This window comes from Nyctereutes procyonoides, unplaced genomic scaffold (assembly GCF_905146905.1).
Source record: "Nyctereutes procyonoides isolate TBG_1078 unplaced genomic scaffold, NYPRO_anot_genome, whole genome shotgun sequence".
Lineage (NCBI taxonomy): Eukaryota > Metazoa > Chordata > Mammalia > Carnivora > Canidae > Nyctereutes > Nyctereutes procyonoides.
This window is the reverse complement of record NW_026575042.1, coordinates 11199045-11219995: the sequence shown is the minus strand read 5'-3', so window position 1 is coordinate 11219995 and position 20951 is coordinate 11199045. Positions and strand designations below refer to the sequence as shown.

At 39.2% G+C, this 20951-nt stretch overlaps 1 protein-coding gene across 1 annotated transcript in view; it reads left to right on the top strand.

The window, feature by feature from the left end:
- Nucleotides 1-20951, top strand: part of ULK4 (unc-51 like kinase 4) — a 590170-nt gene that overhangs the window by 281260 nt on the left and 287959 nt on the right. The window contains exon 31 of the mRNA XM_055321719.1: nt 12130-12178. Within this exon, the coding sequence (XP_055177694.1) occupies nt 12130-12178 (49 nt within the window). The remainder of the gene's footprint in view (nt 1-12129; nt 12179-20951) is intronic.

Sequence of the window (20951 nt, the reverse complement as noted above, 5' to 3'; positions counted from 1 at the left end):
CTATGCCTTTTCAAATTAATGTTTTTGTTTTCTTTGGATAAATACCTATAAGTGGAATTGTTGGATCATATGATAGTCCTATTTTTAATTTTCAAGGAACCTCCATATTGTTTTCCACAATGGCTGCATTAATTTATATTCTGATCAACAGGGCACAAGGACACTCTTTTTTTTCTACGTCTTCACCAATGTTTGTTATTTCTAGTCTTTTCGATAAGTCATTCTAACAGGTATGAAGTGATAACTCATTGTGGTTTTGATTTATGTTTCCATGATGATTAATGATGTTGAGCATCTTTTCATGTACCTGTTGACCATCTGTATGTTTTTTTTTTTGGAAAAATATCTATTCAGATCTTGCCTATTTTTTTGTGTGATTTCTAATAATTATTTTCTATAATCAGGAAAAAACTCTTATTTGTTAAAAACACACCTACTCATTTGGGCTAGTGGTTCTTATCAAACATTAGCATTAATGATAATCCATCACTCATCTTGGTGGTTTTGAGAGTCCGCGAGGTAGCCTTCAGTTCAGTGGCTTCAAGTGAATCATCATTCTATATTGTTTGTTAGTACCATAGTATCACATATTGATCTTAGAAATAACTCCTGAAATAAGCTTGGAGAGTTACTCAGTGTAATACAAGTATAACTTATAGAAAGTGGGACTGAACCTAAGGTCAAAACATTCAGGAGGTTGAGTAGGGTGTTAAGGTGTTCTTTCTAATTCTCTTCCATTCCATTCACTGACATCTTTGCTTCCTGCATTCTGTGAACATTGACACCACTGGGTGTTTTTTTTTTTTTTTTTTTCCTGTCAACCCTCTAAATGTTGGTGTGCTTTGGGTTTCTACCCTCAGTCTACTTCTACTTGTCGCTCATCTTTCAGAACTTAATTCATTTTCTAATCCAAAGCAAGTTTACCCTCTATATATTATAGTGTCTTAGAGCAGTTAACATTATGAACTCAGAAATTAATTAGCTATGTTACTTGGATAAGGTTCAATCTTAGTTTCCGTCTCTATAGAACGAGGTGACTCATTCCTACATCATGGTAAGGATTGGGTGAGAGGTAAGGTGCTGATTACACCCAGTGTGTGATGTGTAGTAGTTTCCATGAGATTGCTTGTTGTGATGGGAATTGTTCCGGTAGTGGTCATCGTGGTGGCCCCAGGTAGGACAGATCAAGCACCTGGAGTCATTCTGTATTTCTTGTATCCTCTTTCTCTCCTGCATCCAGTAGATTTTGAAATCCTATTGATACAACCTCATTGATCTCTCTCATTTTTCTTTTCCAATTTACACCTGCTTTGGTGCTTATCACTTCTTATTTTGAGAGTAGTCATTATCAGCTAACTGATCTTCCTGTTCCCAGTCCTTTTTGTTTCCAGTCCATCCTCCTCACTGTAACCTGAATAACCATTGTAAAAATATAAAACTGGAAATGACCTCATTTTGCCTAATCAGGCTCATAGTAGCAGCTAGTCATCCAGAGTAGGGCTTGGCAAACTTTCTCTAAAAGGCCAGATAGTAAACATTTTCGGCATTGCCGGCCACATGGGCCATGTGGCAACTACTCAGCCCTAGTGTTGCATTGTAAAAGCAGCCTGAGATAATATGTAAATGAATGAGCATGGCTGTGTTTTAAGAAAACTTTATGAAAACTGAAAATTGAAATTCATGCAGTTTCAAATGTCATGAAATATTCTTTTGATTTTTTTCTGCAAGCATTTAGAAATGTAACAACCATGTGTATGTTTTGGGCCATAGAAATGATGGTGGCCAGCAAGATTTGGCTTGCAGGCTGGAGTTGACCAACCCACATCCAGGGGATAAGTTTTAAGCTCCTCAGCATGGCTGACAAGATCTTTTGTGATCTGCTCTGGTTTATTTCTCCAGCCTGATTTTTAATTCTCTTCTCTTCACTCCTTCTACTACTGCAACAAATGTGCCTGTTCACTTGCTTTTCACTGCCTATAATGAGCTCTTTGTTATGCTGTTCTCTTTGCTCAGGGCATAATTCATCCCTAGGTGTCCTCCTCCTCCCCCTGCATCTATTCTCTGCCTGTCAATAACCTACTCCTCTTTTAGGGTTCAACTCAAGAAGTACCTGTACTGTGGGGTGTGATCTAAGCTGCCTCGGTTGATATCTCTGCCCACCTCCTTGTCACTTGACCAATTTACTTCCTCGTATCTCAGTTTCTCATGTGAAAAAAATTCATCATCATCATCATCATATTACCTGACTCTTAGGATTTTTTTGTTGTTGTTGTTAGGATCCAGTGAGTTACCACATGTACACCTGTGGGAACCAAGTTCCACATGGTAACTGTGTGTACTGTTGTCATTGTTGATTCACTTAGAAGCCTTTGTTAGTCTTCTCAGGCAGAAAAGACTATAGCTGACCCCTGAACAACATGGGTTTGAACTGTGTAGGCCTACTCAGGTGGATTGTTTCCTATAAACACAGTACAGTACTGTAAATGTATTTTTCCATCCTTATGATCTCCTTAACATTTTTTTCTCTAGCTTACTTTATTGTAAGAATGTAGTGTATAATCATATAATATACAAAGTATGTGCTAATGGGCTGTTTATGTTATTGGTAAGGCTTCAGATCAACTGTAGGCTATTAGTAGTTAAGTTTTGGGGGAGTCAGAAGTTCAACATGGATTTTTTTTTTAACTGCAGGGAGTCAGCGCCCCTACCCCATGTGTTACTCAAGGGTCAGTTGTATTTCTGTTGTCACTCCTGTACTTCTGTACTTTTTTTTTTTTTTTTTTTTTTTTTTTTTTAAGATTTTAGGTAATCTCTACACCCATCGTGGGGCTGGAACTTACAACTCCTGATCAAGAGTCGCTTGCTTTACTGACTGAGCCAGCCAGGCGCACCCCTTCTATACCCTTTATAGACATCTCTCCTAGCATTTATAATACCTGATATAACTCTAACTTAGCTTAATGCATGGGACCTAATGGATACTCAGTACATTAATGAGTGTGTGAAAGAAAAGAGAGACAGATCTTAACCTGACTTTAAGTAGATTCCAAAAAAAACCTCTTACATTTCATTAAGTAACAGGACCAAAAGGGACCATGGAAAATAGGTAGGATCATTAAATTGAAAAGAATTTAAGGACTTTTATACAATTTTTTTTCTTTTTTATAGTCCTAGGCTCACATCTGTAGCAGAAAAGAGATGCTGGCCACATGTGAAATCTGGTGGTCCTCTTAGGGACTTGTCTCTGGTTTGTGCCCTTGCCAGTCCTTTATCTCACTTATCTTACTGATAGTGGTTCTTTCAATTAGTCCCCTCCCTGCTCTGGTGCAATAAGCCACATACTTCTTATCTGGAGTGCAGATCTAGAGCTATGTGACCAGACAATCACATCTTGGGAAGAGTGCCAAGGATTCAAAGAATTATTAGAGAAAAGGAACCAGCTGCAGAGCCACAGTCTTCAGAAAGACAAAGGGTCAGGGCCCAGGACCCAGGCAGAGCATAAAGGATGTGGGGACAAAGGAACCAAAGCCCTGGGCTGGTGAACAAGAATGTTGTTGCCTGTGTGGGGACAGTTAGTGTAAGGCCCTGGACAAACTGTGACCTTTGGGCACTGGTAGCACTGGAGTTAGAGGGAGGCAGGGAGATTTTTGCACATGAGGTCCACATACCGTGTGGAGGTCCTTTGGCGCACAGTTCTTCCATCTCACCTTCTGTACTTTCTGTGGTGGAAGTAGGCTGGGGCCTTGTTCAACAGATGTGGGGTATCACAGGCTTATATTGTGTATCCACTGAGGTAATGGATGAAAAACATTTGGCACAGTGGTTGATATAAGGTACAGTTTTAAATGTATATAAATCTCCTTTCTATTGGAAAATATTTGTTTTGTGCTTAACCATAGTTTCTTACTGAAATTCCTATCTTTTTCATGCTCTTTGAGGAAATGGGAGATTCTGCATGTGGGAGGTACATTCTGGAATAGTTTTGTATTCTAACTTAATTTTGAGACGTTCTCAGCAAAAGAAGCAGTCAGCTTTATAAGTTGAATTAAGTTATTTTTATATTGTATATGTTTTTTGCCCACTGGAGTATAAACTTCTTCAAGGAAGAAGTATAATGCTTGCCCCTACGAAGGACTCTTTGGGTCTTTGTAAAATGACCAGATCTAAAAATGTTTTGGCCAGAGATGCTAAAATTTCAACCCTGCCCCTTTCTTGTGAAAAATACCTCCTTAGATGTGTACCCTTGGTAAGACTTCTGCAATTCTGTGCAAGAGGGTTAGCAAGCATTGCAGGCAAGGGCAAACATTTCAAGGAGAAACATTACAAATATTCCTGCTTTCAGGCTAGACATAATATCATGCCATAGCTACACATTATAAAACCATTTCTTTTTGAAGCTGATTCACTGGACCAATAATTTGAAATTCAGCTTGATGTTAAAGATGGTCGAACATCTTTTTTTTTTTTTTAATTTAAAATGATTGCTGTTGGTCCACGAGGCTGGCAAATTATGTAAGTCATAAGAAATGAAAAAACTTTGTTTGTAGTCTAGTCCTCAGTTATAAACAAATAGTAACTCTTAAACTCCTAACCAGCATTGTTGAAGTTTTAAAAAGTCCAGCATCTATTTAGGGTTTCTAGATAAATTGACCAGAAGCAGCTTATTCAAAGAACTCAATATGAATTATTCCTTTAAAAAGGACGTGAGAGGATGCCTGGGTGGCTTTGTGGTTGAGCATCTGTCTTTGGTTCAGGTCATGATCCCAGGATCCTGGGATCGAGTCCCTCAACTCCCTGCCTGTGTCTCTGCCTCTGTGTGTCTCTCATGAATAAATGAATAAAATCTTAAAAAAAAAAAAAAAAAAAAGATGAGGCGAGTGGAATGGATGGAATTTCCAGGTGGCCTTCCAGATTCCCAGAAGGTGTTACTCAGTGAAGCAGTAATTTAGTGCTGCTGTGAAGGAACATTGCAGATGTAATTAAGGTCCCAAACTAATGGACCTTAAAATATGAAGATCATCCAGATGGGCTTACTAATCATAGGAGTGATTAGGAGTGGCCTAGAGGTCAGAGACTGGGGTGTCAAAGAGATTTGAAGCTCAAGGATTTTACATGAAGGAGAGTCCTCTTGGTGGCTTTACAGATGGAAGAATCCATGTACAAAGGAATGTGGGCAGCCTGTAGGGTCTGAGAGGGACCCATGGCTGGTAGCCAACAAGGAAAGACAGCCCACAGTCCTACAGCTGCAAGGAACTGCATTCTGTCAACAAAAGAATGTGATTAAAAACATATCCCATTGTCACCCAGCCTCTAAAGGGGAAGTTGGCATCACTGACACCTTAGTTCCAGATTTATGGCCCTCTGAGCAGGTAACCCAGCCATGCAGAGCTAGATTTCTGACCAACAGGACTTTGAATTAATGAAGGAATGGGTATTACTTCACAACACTGAGTTTGTGCTAAGTTGTTATTCAGCAATAGAAAACAAATATGAGGCCTGAGTTATGACTCCTTTGGATTGCTGTAGTAGCCTATTAACTATTACTATTAACTATTCTATTAACTGTTAACCATTCTCTCTGGTTCTAAACTAATGTTACACTAACTGTGGCGAAGAAACAGTTTTTAAAATTTCATTGTGCTGTGGACCAGTGCTGTGGCAGATTGAGTCTTACAAAAAATGGCTACAAAAAAATCTCCCATCTTGCATGCTCTTTGTCTACTTCCCCATCAGGAGATGACTGTTTCTCCTCCACTCCAGGCTGAGCTGACCTTAAAGACTGGCTTGTTAGCCTTTTAGAATGCAGTGGAAGTGATACTGTGTGTCCCAAGGCTGAGGGTGAAAAGCCCAGGCAGTTTCCACCTGGTTGTCTAGGAATGCTCCCTCTTGGCACCCAGCTGCTGTGCTTGAGAGGCCAGGCCATTTGGAGAGGGTGGCAGCAGGTGGTCCCTGGGCAGAATTAATTGAGCCTTTTCTGAGTCACCCCATGTTACATGTGAGCAAAGAAACCTACAGATCAACTGATGAATTACTGAACTCCACATCTGAAACTAATGATGTATTATATGTTGGCTAGTTGAATTTAAATAAGTAAAAAAGTCTGCAGATGCCTCCAGCCCCCCTACTGTTCTAGCCAACGCCAACCTTTGTGTCTTCACAGCTGCCATCAGCAAATGAGGACAGGTCATCCTCAGCATGCCCTGTCCAAATCCATGACCCAAATAATTCACTAGGATCATAAAGTAGTCATTGCTTTATGACACTAAGTTTAGAATAGTTTGTTATGTCACAAAAGATAACCAGGAAACATATTTTTATAAGATATTATAAAAGTCAAATCTGAAAAAGGTACTCAGAATATAAGCAGAAGTCATACAGTGTCACTTCTGCACTATACTGTTGGTCAAAACCATTACAAACCTGCCCAGCCTCACAGAGAGATGACATAGATCCCACATCTCAGAGAGGGGAGTCAAAGAATTTGGGAGCCATAAAGCAAAACCAAACCAAACAAAAAAAAAAAAAGACCCCAAACAAACAAAAACCAAAACTTTCAATATTGAAATAATTTTATCCCTACAGAAAAGTTATAAAGGTAGTACAAAGAATTTCCATATGCCTTTCACCCTGCTTCCACGAATGTTAACTTGTTATCAAAACCAAGAAATTAACATTGATACAATAATATTAACTAAGCTGCAGATCTTATTCGGATTTTGTCAGTTTTCCCACTAATGTCTTTTTCTAGTCTGGGGTCTGATCTAGGGTTCTACACTGCATTTAGTCTTCTTACCTAATAGGAATCCCTCTGAGTTAGGGACAGCTCCTCACTCTTCCCTTGCCTTTTATAGCTTTAAAACTGTCGAAGTGCACTGGATAGTTACTTTGTAAGATGCCGCTCAATTTGAGTTTGGTGTTTTTTTTTTCATGATTAGATTGAGGTTTGTAGTTTTGGCAAAAGTACCTCCAAAGCAATGGTGTGTCCTCCTCAGTGCATGATATCAGGGTGTGTGTGATGTCATTGTCTTATTTCTGGTGATGTGAAACATGCTCCCTTGGTTAAGATGGTGTCTGCTGGGATCCCTGGGTGGCGCAGCGGTTTGGCGCCTGCCTTTGGCCCAGGGCGCGATCCTGGAGACCCGGGATCAAATCCCACGTCACGCTCCCGGTGCATGGAGCCTGCTTCTCCCTCTGCCTATGTCTCTGCATCTCTCTCTCTCTGTATGACTATCGTAAATAAATTTAAAAAAAAAATTTAAGATGGTGTCTGCCATGTTTCTCCACTGTAAATTTCTTTGTGGGGAACTATTTTGCAGCTATATGCAAATATCCCATGTTTCATCATATTTTGGGGGAGTCATGTTTTAAACTGCTACAAAGTTCAAATTTCTTATCATCAGACCCAACAGACAGAAACAATCTTTCCAGTTTGGGTAGTTGTCTTGTCACAGACCTGTGAGAGTGTGCAGGCTGGTTCTGGTCTGCAGACCATTCTTTGAGTAGGAATGTTCTGGACTGTACTCCTTCCCCTGCTCATTTTACACATTACTGTCTGATTGGAGCTTGAACAGTAAATCCTACTGTGTCATTCTCTGCTTAGAATCTTTCATCAGATCCCTGTAACCTGTAGGTAAAACCTAGACTTCTTGATATGGTGTCCAAGGTTACATCATTCTGCTCCATCTTTCACGTCATCCTTTTACTACTCAGGCTGTGCCACTCCCCCTGCTCACCCTCTCAGTATAGGGCCAATTCTTTCAACGCTTGTGAACACCTCTTCTTCCTGGTCTGGGCTTGTTGGGTTTTCTCCGGATTGGTTCCCTTATCACCTGTATCTCTGCTAGAACTTACTTCTGTTTGTACAGAACCTACATCTCTGCTAGAACTTACTTCTGTTTGTACAGTCTTCAGAGTCTCTTAAGCTATTTGACTCCCAAGTTTGAAGGTATGGATTTTGAGTTTATAAGATTAGCCCATGGCAAATACTTAATAGGTTTAGGAATAGTTTGAGTGCTGAGATAGATTTCAGGAAAAAAAATCTCCAGGACTAAGTAAGATTTATATGACAACATGAATTGTTGAAATGCAGGGACAGTAGATGGAGGAGCCCTTTGGAGGGATGAACAGTGTCCCCAATGGATAGGGCTGACTGCGGAGATGGAGGATCTTGATTTCTGGTGCTTGCTTGCTACATGGGCAGGTAAAAACCAGAAGCAGGCAAGCAAACCTGACACTGCAGTGCCATGACCAAACCTGGTATCTCCTTAGACCCATTTAATCACTGTTGGGGCTGCTTTCCTTGTCTTGCAAACCTGAGCCCAAGGCAGGCAGAGACTTTCCTTTCCCTCCCTGTACCTCCTCCTGGCTCCTCTTTTCCCTGAATAAATAGCAGTATGGTAGCATTTTATTTAGTTATTTTTAATTCTTATTCTTGGTTCAACTCAAGATAGTCTTTATGTTTCAAAGGAAAGTTTAAAAAATGTTAACAGTGGTTTGAAATGAAGCCCAACTCACTTCTGAACAGAAGCAGAGGAATCTCCCTGTTCCTACTTTTCCTACCTAAATTGCATCTAGTTATTTGTATCTGTCACTAGATATACTTTATATTTAGAATGAATTATGAAGCATCAGTAAATAAAACTTTTAGAAAGTTTCCCAACACTGGGGCACTTGGGTGGCTCAGTCGGCTAAGCATCTGCCTTCAGCTCAGGTTATTATCCCAGGATCCTGGGACCAGAACTCCTTGTCCTGCTTCCTGCTCAGTGGGGAGCCCGCTTCTCCCTCTCCCTCTGCTCCTTGTCTCCGACCCCATTCTACTCACTGGTACTTGTTCTCTCTTTCAAATAAATAATTATTTTAAAAAATCTTAAAAAATAAGTTTCCCAACACTGAGGGCAACAATTACTTTAGGCACAGGAGGGAGTTAGAATGCCAATAATGTCTCTTAAAGACATTTCTAAGTGTATTCAATTCTAATTCAAACAACACCCTTTTTGTTAATAATATAAACCACAGATATATAAAATCCCAGTGAATCTTATGAATCAAAATTTTGTAAGGAAGACTCTTTAACAGCATACAATCGATTATTAAATTGTATCATTAAAGGAAAGAAAAAAACAAGACCCCCTCCCGCCAAATGTCAAGTGGTCCTATGTTGGGGAGTGCAGGGTATTTCAGTTTCCATCTGGAATTACTTAAAAACAGTGTGCTTAGATGGCTAACAAAGAATAGTATACTGTGATGTAGTTAATATCTTCATAGTCCTTTGAAGTTGAGGGATAATTTCAGAAAGGTCTCTTGTTGGTTTTTGGTTTTAAAAAAAATCCAGAAAAATCCAGATAAATCTTTTTACTTCTTGTCCTCAGGCTGTCCATAAACACATAGACATTTTATATTATTTTAGAGTGTAGGGTATAACAGGCTGATGTAGTAAAATGATGCTGGTGATTTAAAATCATGGTGGCCAGCCACTGAACAGAGCTCAAAAATAAGATAGCCTTTTGCAAAAGTCTACTCCAATAATTTAAGACTTACTGCCTGAATAATTCCCTGAGACTCAGCCACATCAGCTTTCTTTGGAGGTAAGCCTTGTCCTCCCTGCTCTACAGAGGCCTGAGCACTGGGGCTGCTCTCCAGAGTGCAAATCAAAGGAAGAGAGCTCTGAGAAGATTGTTCTGTTACTCAGAGCACATCAAGGGTTTGATCATTGGAAACCCAAGCCACTAATTGGGCCAACTGTGGTATGAGAGGAGGTGGTTAAAAGAAGGAGAGAGATTTTTAAAAATCAAAGTTTAAGAGCATATTGAAGGCAAATATTGTCTCCAAAGCAATCTAAAATTGGGGATTTCAGATGTCTTTGACCCATGTAAGAAAAATGCATTTTATATCAGCACCCAGTATGAATCTATAAACCTAAAACCAAAACAAAAATGTCGTGGAACCATACTGCGTGTGACAGGACAGCTTTGGATATTCTCTATTTCATTATTTTAATTAAGAAAATGCTAGTCAATACCCAGTGAACTCATGTCATTGTGCACTTATTGGTCATTTCCCAGTCTGGAAAAACACTGCCTTAACTCATTGTAAACATTTGCAGTTGTCCTTGTACCATACTTGCTTTAGAGGTTGGTTTGTTTGGTTTTTGAATTTACACTTAGTTTATGAATCATTGAAAATGTCATAGAAATGCTGTGTGTGTTTTTTTTTTTAACTGAAATTGCTTTTACTTAGCTCAAGTTCCCTTTTCATTTACCAGATGTAGTTCTGAATTATGTCCTGTCAAAGGACATTCACAGTTTTAGAAAATTGTGAAGCCTGGCATGCTAGAGCTGAGAGTTGAAGGGGCCTGAAGAGGTAGTCCAAGCCAGCCTGCTCATCATGCAGAAGCCCTGGATAAGGATTAGTTGTAATTCATAAGAATGAATTATAGAAGTTTCTACAGTCATGTCCTAGCAGTAGAGTTTATTTAAAAATACTGTCACGAGGGTGCTGGTGTTGTGAGTGGGTGCTTCTGGATCTGAATGTTGAGGGAGAGTGTAGAAGAAGCAGCTCTCATTTCTAGGTACCATGGGAGAAGAAGTGGAGCCCATGTCCTGGGAACTTTCTTGGCTGGGGTGCCAAGAACTAGGGCAACTCTCAGGTGTCATTTCAGTCCGGACCTACTAAGAGTATATATCGTAAAATTTTAGAGAGCCAATTTAGGGAAAGAGATGGTCAACATCTTGGGAGCTGAGGAAGATGACTGGGAATGTGCTGGCCTGAGCTTGTACTATGTTTTGAGTCTGTACTTTTCTGGTCCTGCCCTAGGCCCATGGTGTAAGGAGCTTCAGCCTCTCATCTGAACCTTCAAGTTGCCCAGGAGAGTGAGAGACTGTAAATAAATTTAATATTTGTAGTCAAAACCTTACCCCCTAATATATTGGAACTACAGAAATAATCATATTTATTTCTGCTAGATACTGAAGGGCTTTCTAAGCACTCCCTGCAGTCTTTGAGACTTCTCGCCATACCTCACTTTCTCTTAACACATATTTATTAACACTGTGATCTATTTTTGGCAAGTCTCATAGGCTTTTCTTTTATCAGTGTATTATCATAGACAAACAAGCTCTAGAGAGGCCCGATGACAAATTCCCTTCCTATCCATCTGGCATTTTCTGTGAAATAGACAAACTGTACATACCCGCAATGAAGGCAGCATGCTTAAGTGCTATTGTTTATCATACAAAGTAAATGCTAATAAAATGAAGGAATCTGATTTATTTTTAAAACAGACCAGGAATCAGAAAATTATAACTTATGGGTCAGATATAGCACATCCTTGATTTTGTAAATAAAATTTTATTAGAACCGCTGCCATGCTATTCAATTATGTATTATTTATGCCTACTTTTACAAGGTAGTGACAGAGTTAAGTGGTTGCTGTAGAGACTGTGTAGCCCAGGAAAGCCTAAAATCTTTGCCATCTGACCCTTTACAGAAAAAGGTTTACTGCCCTGGACTGAAAGGATATCTAGGGACTGAAGTATTGTTTTTAGTAAGAATTGTTGAGGCTATTTTCTCTTAAGTTGGATGAAAACAATCTTCTGTCACAATAGATAATAATTCATAACTAATTTGGTTGAGGGAAAGTTCCCAAAGTCTATTGGGTGATTGGGGTCTACTCTTTTTTTAAAAATATAAAAGATTAAAAATCATTTTACATTCATTCATTAATACTGAGAAGATAGCTAATGAGGCATATATGAGAGATTACAGTGTGGCACGCTTCTAATTTAACTGTGCAGTGAAGGCTGGTCACATGATTTCAGCTGACATTGTCTAGCCTCATAGTCTTTATAATAATTGTGAATTTTAATTAATTTTTACATTTATAAATGTCAATCTACTTAAGATTATACTTGCTACAGATCAGTAAGGCTAAGCTAATAGTCACTTGAAAGAACCCCATATTTCTTATATTTAATAGATGTAGTTCAATGTATTAAAAATGAGTATTTAATCATCTGGTTTTTAGTTCACAGAATTTAAGTAATAAAACATGGGGCTGCGGTGCTCCTTGATCAGGGTAGTTTAAATATGAGTTATCTAATGTGTGGTTATCTTTTTATTTCTTTTTAACAGACTTGTGGAAGAGAGCAAACTGATCCCACTCATTTTTGAAGTAATTCTGGTAAGAAGAGAAATGTGTATCTGGAATTCAAGTGACATTTAAAAAACTTTAAGGTTTTGACCATGTTGTGGGGTTGGGTTCTAACCTTAACTCTGTCCAGAAGGATTCTGTGCCCTTTATCATCTTACTTCACCTTATCAGGTCCCTGTTTCTCTATCTGAGCTCTTGTCCAGCTCTGAAATTGTATAGAAACACTGTTTAATGGCCTGCCCTCTTTTCACAAACCCTTTATCTGAGGTTGGTTTGTGCAGAAGGGTAGAAGGATGACTGCTGCACCTCAGTATGAATTTTCTGATAAAGCCCTCTGACTTGGTAGTCACTGGGTCACATCAGCAGTTTTGTGCTTATGGTCAGAAAGTTATGTTCTTTAGAATGTAGAAGAACTTAACTTCCATACATCATTTTTTTCCTATGTATAGAATGCTATGCAATTGAAAACCATCTGTTAAAGAAAACCTTTCTTCTATGGTTCCTATGTATAGAGGGTAAAATGGGATTGCAGAGTTGACTTTTCTCCCTTCTGATGAATCCCTGCTTATAGCAAAGGCAGGTTTGAGAAGTAGGCTAGAAATTAAGTTGGTATTTAAAGCAACAGAGTGCCCTTAGCTGAAGAACTGTTCTCTTGTACCTGGGTCAGCTATTTCCCTTCACTAAAAGCTTTCTGTATATAGCTAACTTAGAGCACAAGGGACAGAGGAGGGAACACTTCCCCAGCCAGATTGGCCTAACCTACCTTGGTCTTCAGTGGAGCAGTAACCCTAGTCTGATAATTGTACCCATGGAAAATTAGCTTTACTTAATCATCCTGAAATATTATTAATCTACAGGTTGTTTGTGTGTTGATATGGCTAAATGGTGGAGGTGAATCTTTTCCTTCCAGGAGTGTGGGTTGGGTTTGCAGAGCTATATGGTTTGGATGGGGGCAAGGGTTGGGGGTGGGTGGTATTCCCAAGGCATGCTCTGGTGACACAGATGACACAGAGCTGCTGTGCTGGTGAAATGTGCAAGGTTTGAGCCTGGATTGAATTGCTTCAAATAGTAAGGGAATTTTATGAGCAGTATCAGAAGAAGAAATAGAGAAAATGAGAGGAAGACACATGGAGATGGAGAGCTATTTGATAGGGATTTTCAGCTTTGCCAAGTGGCCTGTGTGTCTCCCCGTTTTCATAGGGTATATGTGACTTGTGACATTGCATTTGTTTTAGAGGACAGTGGGTACGGTAAACTGCCTGGTTTGGGATTGGTTGGGCATGGGGCAAGAGTGAAAGCTGGCCAAACCCAGCCACATCAGGCTTGCATTTGCAGAGACCAGTGCTGAAGGCATGGAGAGCACTTGAGCTAGAACAGGCCTTAAGAGGGGGCCCCTTGCTGTGGCGGGGTGTTTTTAACCTATTCAGGTCAGTACAGCTCCTTTTATAACTGATGAAAAATTCTCATCCTACCTTTGGCAATCACCTTGGAGTCTCAAATCTGCATATAGGAAATTCCTTCTTGAGGGTTACCAAGATTCCTCTATGCTTGATTTATCTTTGTATAATGACCACCTTCATATTTTACAAACCATGGTAAATGTTTAATTTAATTGGTTAATGCCATGATATAGACCTTTGTCATGTGTTGGAGCTGTCAGAGAGAGTGGGTAGAGGTGACAACTACTCTCCAGGTGAGGATCTCAGCCAGTCCTGAGCCCTGTGACCTCCCAGGCATGACTGGGATGATACTTTCCCTCTAACCAGAACAGCTCCACACTCAGGTTTCTTGTAGGATAATATTTTTTTAAAAAAAGGTCCTGCTGCCAAAAAAAAAAAAAAAAAAAAAAAAAGTAAATAAAACAGTTGGAAATCATTGCTTTTGGGAACAAATCTTTGATGTCCTTGAAGAACATTATTAAATCCCTTTTCTTCTTTTGTCTTTCTTGAGTTGAATAATCTCAACTTTCCCCTCTGTATAAATACATTTTTTAATCAATTGAATGTCTTTGTAACTGTTATCCTGTGAACAATTACCTTGTCCTTTCTAAATTTTTGTCACTGAGCAAGGCATGAAACAGCATTTTAGTAATTCTGTGATGCACATTTTTTTTTTCAGATTTTACCATTTCTGAAACTGGGATGTACTTTTCAAATCACTGGCATTTTACAATTGCTTTCAGCCAGGTGACCTGCTTGTCATTGCCTTAACTGATTCATTTCACTTTTCTTTTTCTTTTTATAAGTACCCAAGAGTGATGCATTATAAAAATATATGTCTGAATATGTCTAAAAGGGCTCTTTCAATAAAAATAAAATGAACTTTCTGAGTAACAAGAAATCATGTCATAGTTTAATTGGCAGCATTTTTCTTTCTTAGGGCTTAATAAAATAATGATGTATCTTAGAACTGAAGGATTCCTAGTTTCAGGGAAATACAGTATATACTTCAGTTAGGTTTGGTTCCTATGCTCAAGGCCCTATGTGGTATCTACATACATGTAGCAGCTTCTTGGCAGCAGTTTGATCAGAAAAGACATAATGAAAAGATTGTTCGGGGTCCTGCATATTGGCTACTACTTGTTTTCTAGCCACCCATTAAAAAAGCAAAAGCTGGTGGTCCTGATGACTTTTTTTGATCTCCTCTTAGCCCATAACTGTTTTCCAGCTTCTTTTCATGTACTTAAAGCCTTATATGGGCTTTATAACTTCCTCCTTTTCTAGAGTTCCTCAAAGAATGTTCTCTTACCAGCAGTGCATTCTTTCCTACATGTTTTGCAGTAAGAAAGTAAATGTTTCTCATCTGATGGGTAGGAATTGCAGGCAGCTTCTGTCTTTTCTGTAGGCCTGGAGGGAAGTGAAGCTGTAAGAAGCAGAACTGTGAATTTGATATCCTATTTATATAAAAATAACCATGTGCAAACCTTAAGCATGTAGAGCAAAGAACTTTAAGTATGGATCAAACTGGTCAAGATACTGTACAGAGCTATAGTGATTAGACCAGTATGGTACTGACCTAAGAATAGACATACAGTACTGATGGAACAGAATAGGAAGCCCAGAAATAAATTGATACTCTTATGGTCAATCTATGACAAAGGAGGCAAGAATATACAGTGGGAAAGAAACAATCTCTTCAGTGAATGGTGTTGGGAGAACTGGACAGCTACATGCAAAAGAATGAAACTGGACTACTTTCTTACACCATACACAAAAATAAAATGGAATCAAGACCTGTGAGACTTGAAACCACAAAAGTCTTAGAAGAGAACACAGGCACTAATTTCTTTGACATCAGCCATAGCAACATTTTTCTAGATATGTCTTATCAGGCAAGTAAAACAAAAGCAAAAATAAACTACTGGGACTGTACCAAAATAAAAAGCTTTGCACAGCAAAAGAAACCACCAACAAAACAGAAAGACAAACCTACTGAAAGGGAGAGTACATCTGAAAACATATATCTGGTAAGGGGTTAATACTCAAAATATGTAAAGAACCCATACAACTCAACACCAAAAACCCAAACAATCCAATTAAAAAAATGGGGAGAAGACCTGAGCAGACATTTCTCCACAGAAGACATACAGATGGCCAACAGACACATGAAAAGATGCTCAACATCATTAATAATCAGGGAAATGCAAGTGAAAACCACAATGAAATACCACCAAACAGCAAGAATGAAAAGAAATAACAAGTGTTGGCAAGGATGTGGAGAAAACAGAACCTTCATGCACTCGGTGGAAATGTAAATTGATGCAGCCACTGTGGAAAACAGTATAGAGATTCCTCAAAAAATTAACAATAGAAATACCATATGATCCAGTAATTCCACTAATTGGAATTTACCCAAAGAAAAAGAAAACACTTTGAAAAGATACATGCATCCCTACGTTTATCCAAGCATTATACAGTAGCCAGGATATGGAAGCAACCCAAGTGATAGATGAATGGATGATGAACATATATAAACACACACACAGAGGAATATTAACCATAGAAAGGATAAGATCTTGCCATTTGCAGCAACATGGGTGGTGGGGTCTAGACAATATTATGTTAAGTGAGATAAGTTAGAGAAAGACAAAGATCACCTGATTTCACTTCTTTGTGGAATCTAGAAAACAAATAGACAAAAAGCAGAATCAGATCTATAAATACAGAAGACAAACTGATAGTTGCCAGGGTTGAGGAGGATGGGCAAAATGGGTAAAGGGATGTGGGTGGTATGGGCTTCCAATTATGGAATGAAAAAGTCATGAGAATAAAAGGCACCGACAGCATAAGGAGTATAGTCCATGGCATTGCATTAGCATTGTATGGTGAAGAGCAGAGGATAATGTATAGATTGGTCAAATTACTGTGTTGTACACCTGAAACTAACACTGTGTGTCAACTATACTAAAAATTAAAAAACAGAACAACTGGTTAAAGACATAACCAACTGAAAGTAGTTTTTATTATATATATAAAAAAAATCTCTAGTCATAACCGCCTCTTCAGAAGGCACAGTGCTCCCTCCTGTCTGGATAGCTAACTGGCCCCCTGGATTCATCATGCAGGAAGAGCGATGTACAAGCACATAATTGGACAGGAGTGGTGTGGGAGCTTTAGGGAAGGAGGTTGAGAATGCTATGGACTCCAGGGGTGGGAGGGAGCCCCTGCTCATTGCAAAGAAAGGAGTCTCCCAAAAGAAGTAACCTTTGAATGTGGCCTTGAGAGAATTGCCATGAGGAGAATGGGCATTCCAGCATGGGGGATGGTGAGTTCTTAGATGTGCCTGGACCAGAGAACATGGAGAATTGCAGGGAGTGAGGCTGGAGCATAGTTTGGGCATGGATCCTACAGGCTTTATATTGTGGTGGTTTCATATTTGTTTGGCTTTGTGAATAATTGATGCTTTTCAAAATCAGATAGTATCTTCCACTTAAAAATCTTTTTGAGCCTCTAGCTCAGGGGCTGTGTGTGCTGAGGAGGTTAGGCTGCTCAGCCAGACGTTGGGACTCATAGAGAATCAGGCTTAAGGTCATGGGATTATATTGAAAACTTGAGACTGGTTGAGGGCTGGATTCTGTGAGTTCTCTGGAAATCTCCATCAGTGAGGCTTTTGAAATCAGCCATAGGGCGAGTAGGGAAAGGGACATAAAACACAGGGCTGGTCTCAGAGGTTTGATCCAAGGGCTCAGGGGTTCTAACACCACATTCAGGCCAGAAAGCAAGCAGAATGGTTTTAATCCTGAGACCCAGTGGCAAGTGTCCCAGCTCTTGGCTGGCCAAGTGGTGAGGAAAGCCAGGTTAGCTGATTGCTTATAAAAAAGGAGCTGTCGGGATTCCTGGGTGGTGCAGCGGTTTGGCGCCTGCGTTTGGCCCAGGGCGCCATCCTGGAGACCCGGGATCGAATCCCACGTCGGGCTCCTGGTGCATGGAGCCTGCTTCTCCCTCTGCCTGTGTCTCTGCCTCTCTCTCTCTCTCTCTGTGACTATCATAAATAAATAAAAATTAAAAAATTAAAAAAAAAAAAGGAGCTGTCACAGCAGCTTCCCTGGCAGGGCCCACTTGGTTGAGGGCACTGCCTTTTCCTTCACCTTGCAAGGCAAATGTGTTGGGTGGAGTCTGGAGGCTCAGGCAGTGTGTGCTGGGTTAAGCTGAATGGATTCCTCTGCACAGTCTTCAGGTCTAGCATGCTGAGGCAGTCTGAATCTGTGTTACAAATGCAAGTTCCCAAGAATGGGAACCATCAGAAGGACCCAGTGGCTTGGTTGGGAGTGCAGAGTTGCCTGTGGAGCAGGATAGAAGGCATTCTTCTTCCCCCTTTGCCACTTTCCAAAGTGTAGAAGTTGCTTTTAAATGTGTCTTAAGTATGAATTTGGATGAATCAGCCTTTGGATTTTGCTATAACTCTAATCTCTCTTCATTTTATTTTAGTGGTTTATGCTTTGGCCTACTTCAGTAAATCATTTTGATACCAAGTAATATAGGCAAACTGTATTTTATTGGAAAAAAATCTTTATTCATGGCAGATTTTCCAATATGTGCCAAAATACTGCTGTCATGATATTTTATGTGTCTGTTCCAAAACAAACAATTAAAGAGCAATTTGGATGGCAAATGTTAACAATAAAAATGGGATTAGCAATACACTAGTTTGACAATTATATTGTTTTAACAATCTTGAGGATAGCAGCTGAAGCAGGCTTGAGTAAATCTTTCAAGTCATTGGTATCTTTAGAAAAGAGTCTCTTTATGGACCCTCAGAGCCTGAAGGATTTAATCATGGAGACACCAACATAGTACAGACAGGCAGCCACATTACATTTAAAGAATGTTTTCAGTCCTGAGCATTCATCAGGCTTTTAAAATTACTTTGCTCTTTTCTAGTTGCAACCCATCTGATGTGAATTGGTTCTTTTAGGTATGGGAAAAAGACAAGTTCTTTATAAGATTAAGAATCTGCACGCTTGTGTCCAATATGCCATTAATATAATTCTGCTGTGCACATGGGTGTGAATTTCTAAAGTAGAAAACAAGATTCCATTAAAATTTCAAAATGCTTGACTTAGGAAGAGCCTTTCAAAGTTATACAGAGTACTTGATATAAGAGAAATCTGTTTCTTTAATCTATGTGAATACCTATTCAGGATTTCTGTAGTTCGCAGAATGGAGCTGTATAACCCAACTGCTGTTGTATAAAGATGACTTTACACACTACTCACATACTGTCATTAGAATATGTGCTTTGAGGTGGGTTTTTTTTTTTTTTGTGTGTGTGTGTGTGAGAGGGGTAGGAAATAGATATGCATAGATCTGTTCTTGGTAGCTTATGTCATCAATTTGTATTTGTAAAACAGCTCTCTAGGGATGGGGCGTAATCTATTGATGCCACATTGAATGAAGTTGCCCGTATAGCTACTGAACAAATGACTGATCTGCTCAGTATCCTGTTACCTGGTTAGCCGAATAAATGGGTCGAAGCTAAACAAAATAAACTTGTATCAGCAAACTTGGCATAAAGCATAACTAGTTTCTGCATAATTAGCCCAACTGGTTTGAAAGAAGATGGACTTTATTAAGATAAAAACCACATATTAGGTCCACTGCAAAAAATGCTAAAGTAGAGCTTAAGATCTCTCTGGCCAGTTACAGTGTACATATTGGGAATGTGTTACATATGGCCTCTCCTGAGCCGGTGGAATCCTGAGTTTTACCATCATCATTCTTCTTTCTAGTTAGTTCTGCCTGGGCTTCACTTTGAGGAAACAGTATTCCTTCTCCCGTCTCTCTGAGGAGACTGTCTAGTTAAAAAGCATAGAAACAGACAAGTGATATATACTTCACAAGGGTGTAGCTTTTAGAGTTTTTGGTTTTTACTCCTAATTGGTTATGGAATTAGACTTGCAAACGGAGGGTAAACTAGGGCACACTACTTCTCAGTGTGGTAACCAGTAGCCACACAGAGCATTGAATTGAGTTGTGTTCTAAGTGTCAAATACCAGATTTCAAAAAAAAAAAAAGTGTTAAGTAGGTGATTAATTTTCTTGTATTGATTATATGTTAAAATAATAATTTTGGCTACATCAGGCTAAATGAAGTATCATTAAATTAATTTTATCTTTTCATTTATTGCCGCTTCCAGAACATTTAAAACATGTGGTTTGCATTCTTTTTCTTTTGGATGGTGCTGTACTAGGTGATTTCCTACATCTTGTATCCTTAGTGACATTGTGAATTCCACTTAGGGAAGAAACCCTGCTGTGTATAACCTCATTTGTGCCGAGCATATTGCCCTCCTGATTTTTGCCTCTCAGTATGTATTGATTTGTTCATGAACAAGTGAGAGAGGTAAGGCATGGCTGTTATATTTAGATCCTTCTTTCCTAGACTGCAGTCACCAGCTGATCTTTGTCTCCTTGATGGTGGGGGGGACGATGAAATAGTAAGATGGGCCAAGTGATGTACCCATGAAAGGTAATTTGGTCATAGCTCCCCTGAATTTTGTTCATGGCTGGTTGATACCATTTGATTTTACTGGTTTCCTGACTCTGGAGTGTCTGGGGATGTCCATTCATTGGCCATTGGCCACCTTTGGCTTCAGGCTGTGTTAAAAAATAAAATGCCTATCGTGGTCATCAGGCATTGCCAGTCTCATGACTCCAAAACTTTTGTGTTTCGGCCCCTTTGATAGATGGGAACAGAGTAGAATGACTCGTGGTAATTACAAAGACTCACTGGAAGGACCTAGTGTAAAATCAGTGATTACCCATTCTTCATATGTAACCACTGAATGTTACTTTTTCTTAAACTTCTTTGGTAATGTAGGATTCGATAAAGTTTATTCATGAACAAAACTATTGAGAATACTCACTTTTTAAGAAAGTAGAAATGTCAGCAAAAAGTTACTAGTTTCAATTAAAGCCACAAACATCTATTAGCATTTGCTTTTGATGCTCTTTTGTGTTTGTTTTCTTGGATGAGCAAGAAAAAGCAGAATTTATATGCTTACCCAGAGCTGCAAAGGATTTTCAGACTGAGCCAGGAAATCTGATGGACTGAAGCAGTTTACAGATTTATGGGGAAAGGAAAGCTTTTTAAATAGCACTAGCAAGTGAAATTGCATTTTGGATTTATTAGAGGTACCAAATTGGAGAAAGACTGTGAGAAGAAGCCAGTAGGGGCAAATTATTACATAGGATTTTTAGGTTTATTTATCTCTGGTAACAAAATCAGTGCCTACTTGTAAAGAGTTCAAATGGTACAAAAATGTCTAACATGGGGGCCCCTGGATGAATCAGTCAGTTAAGCAT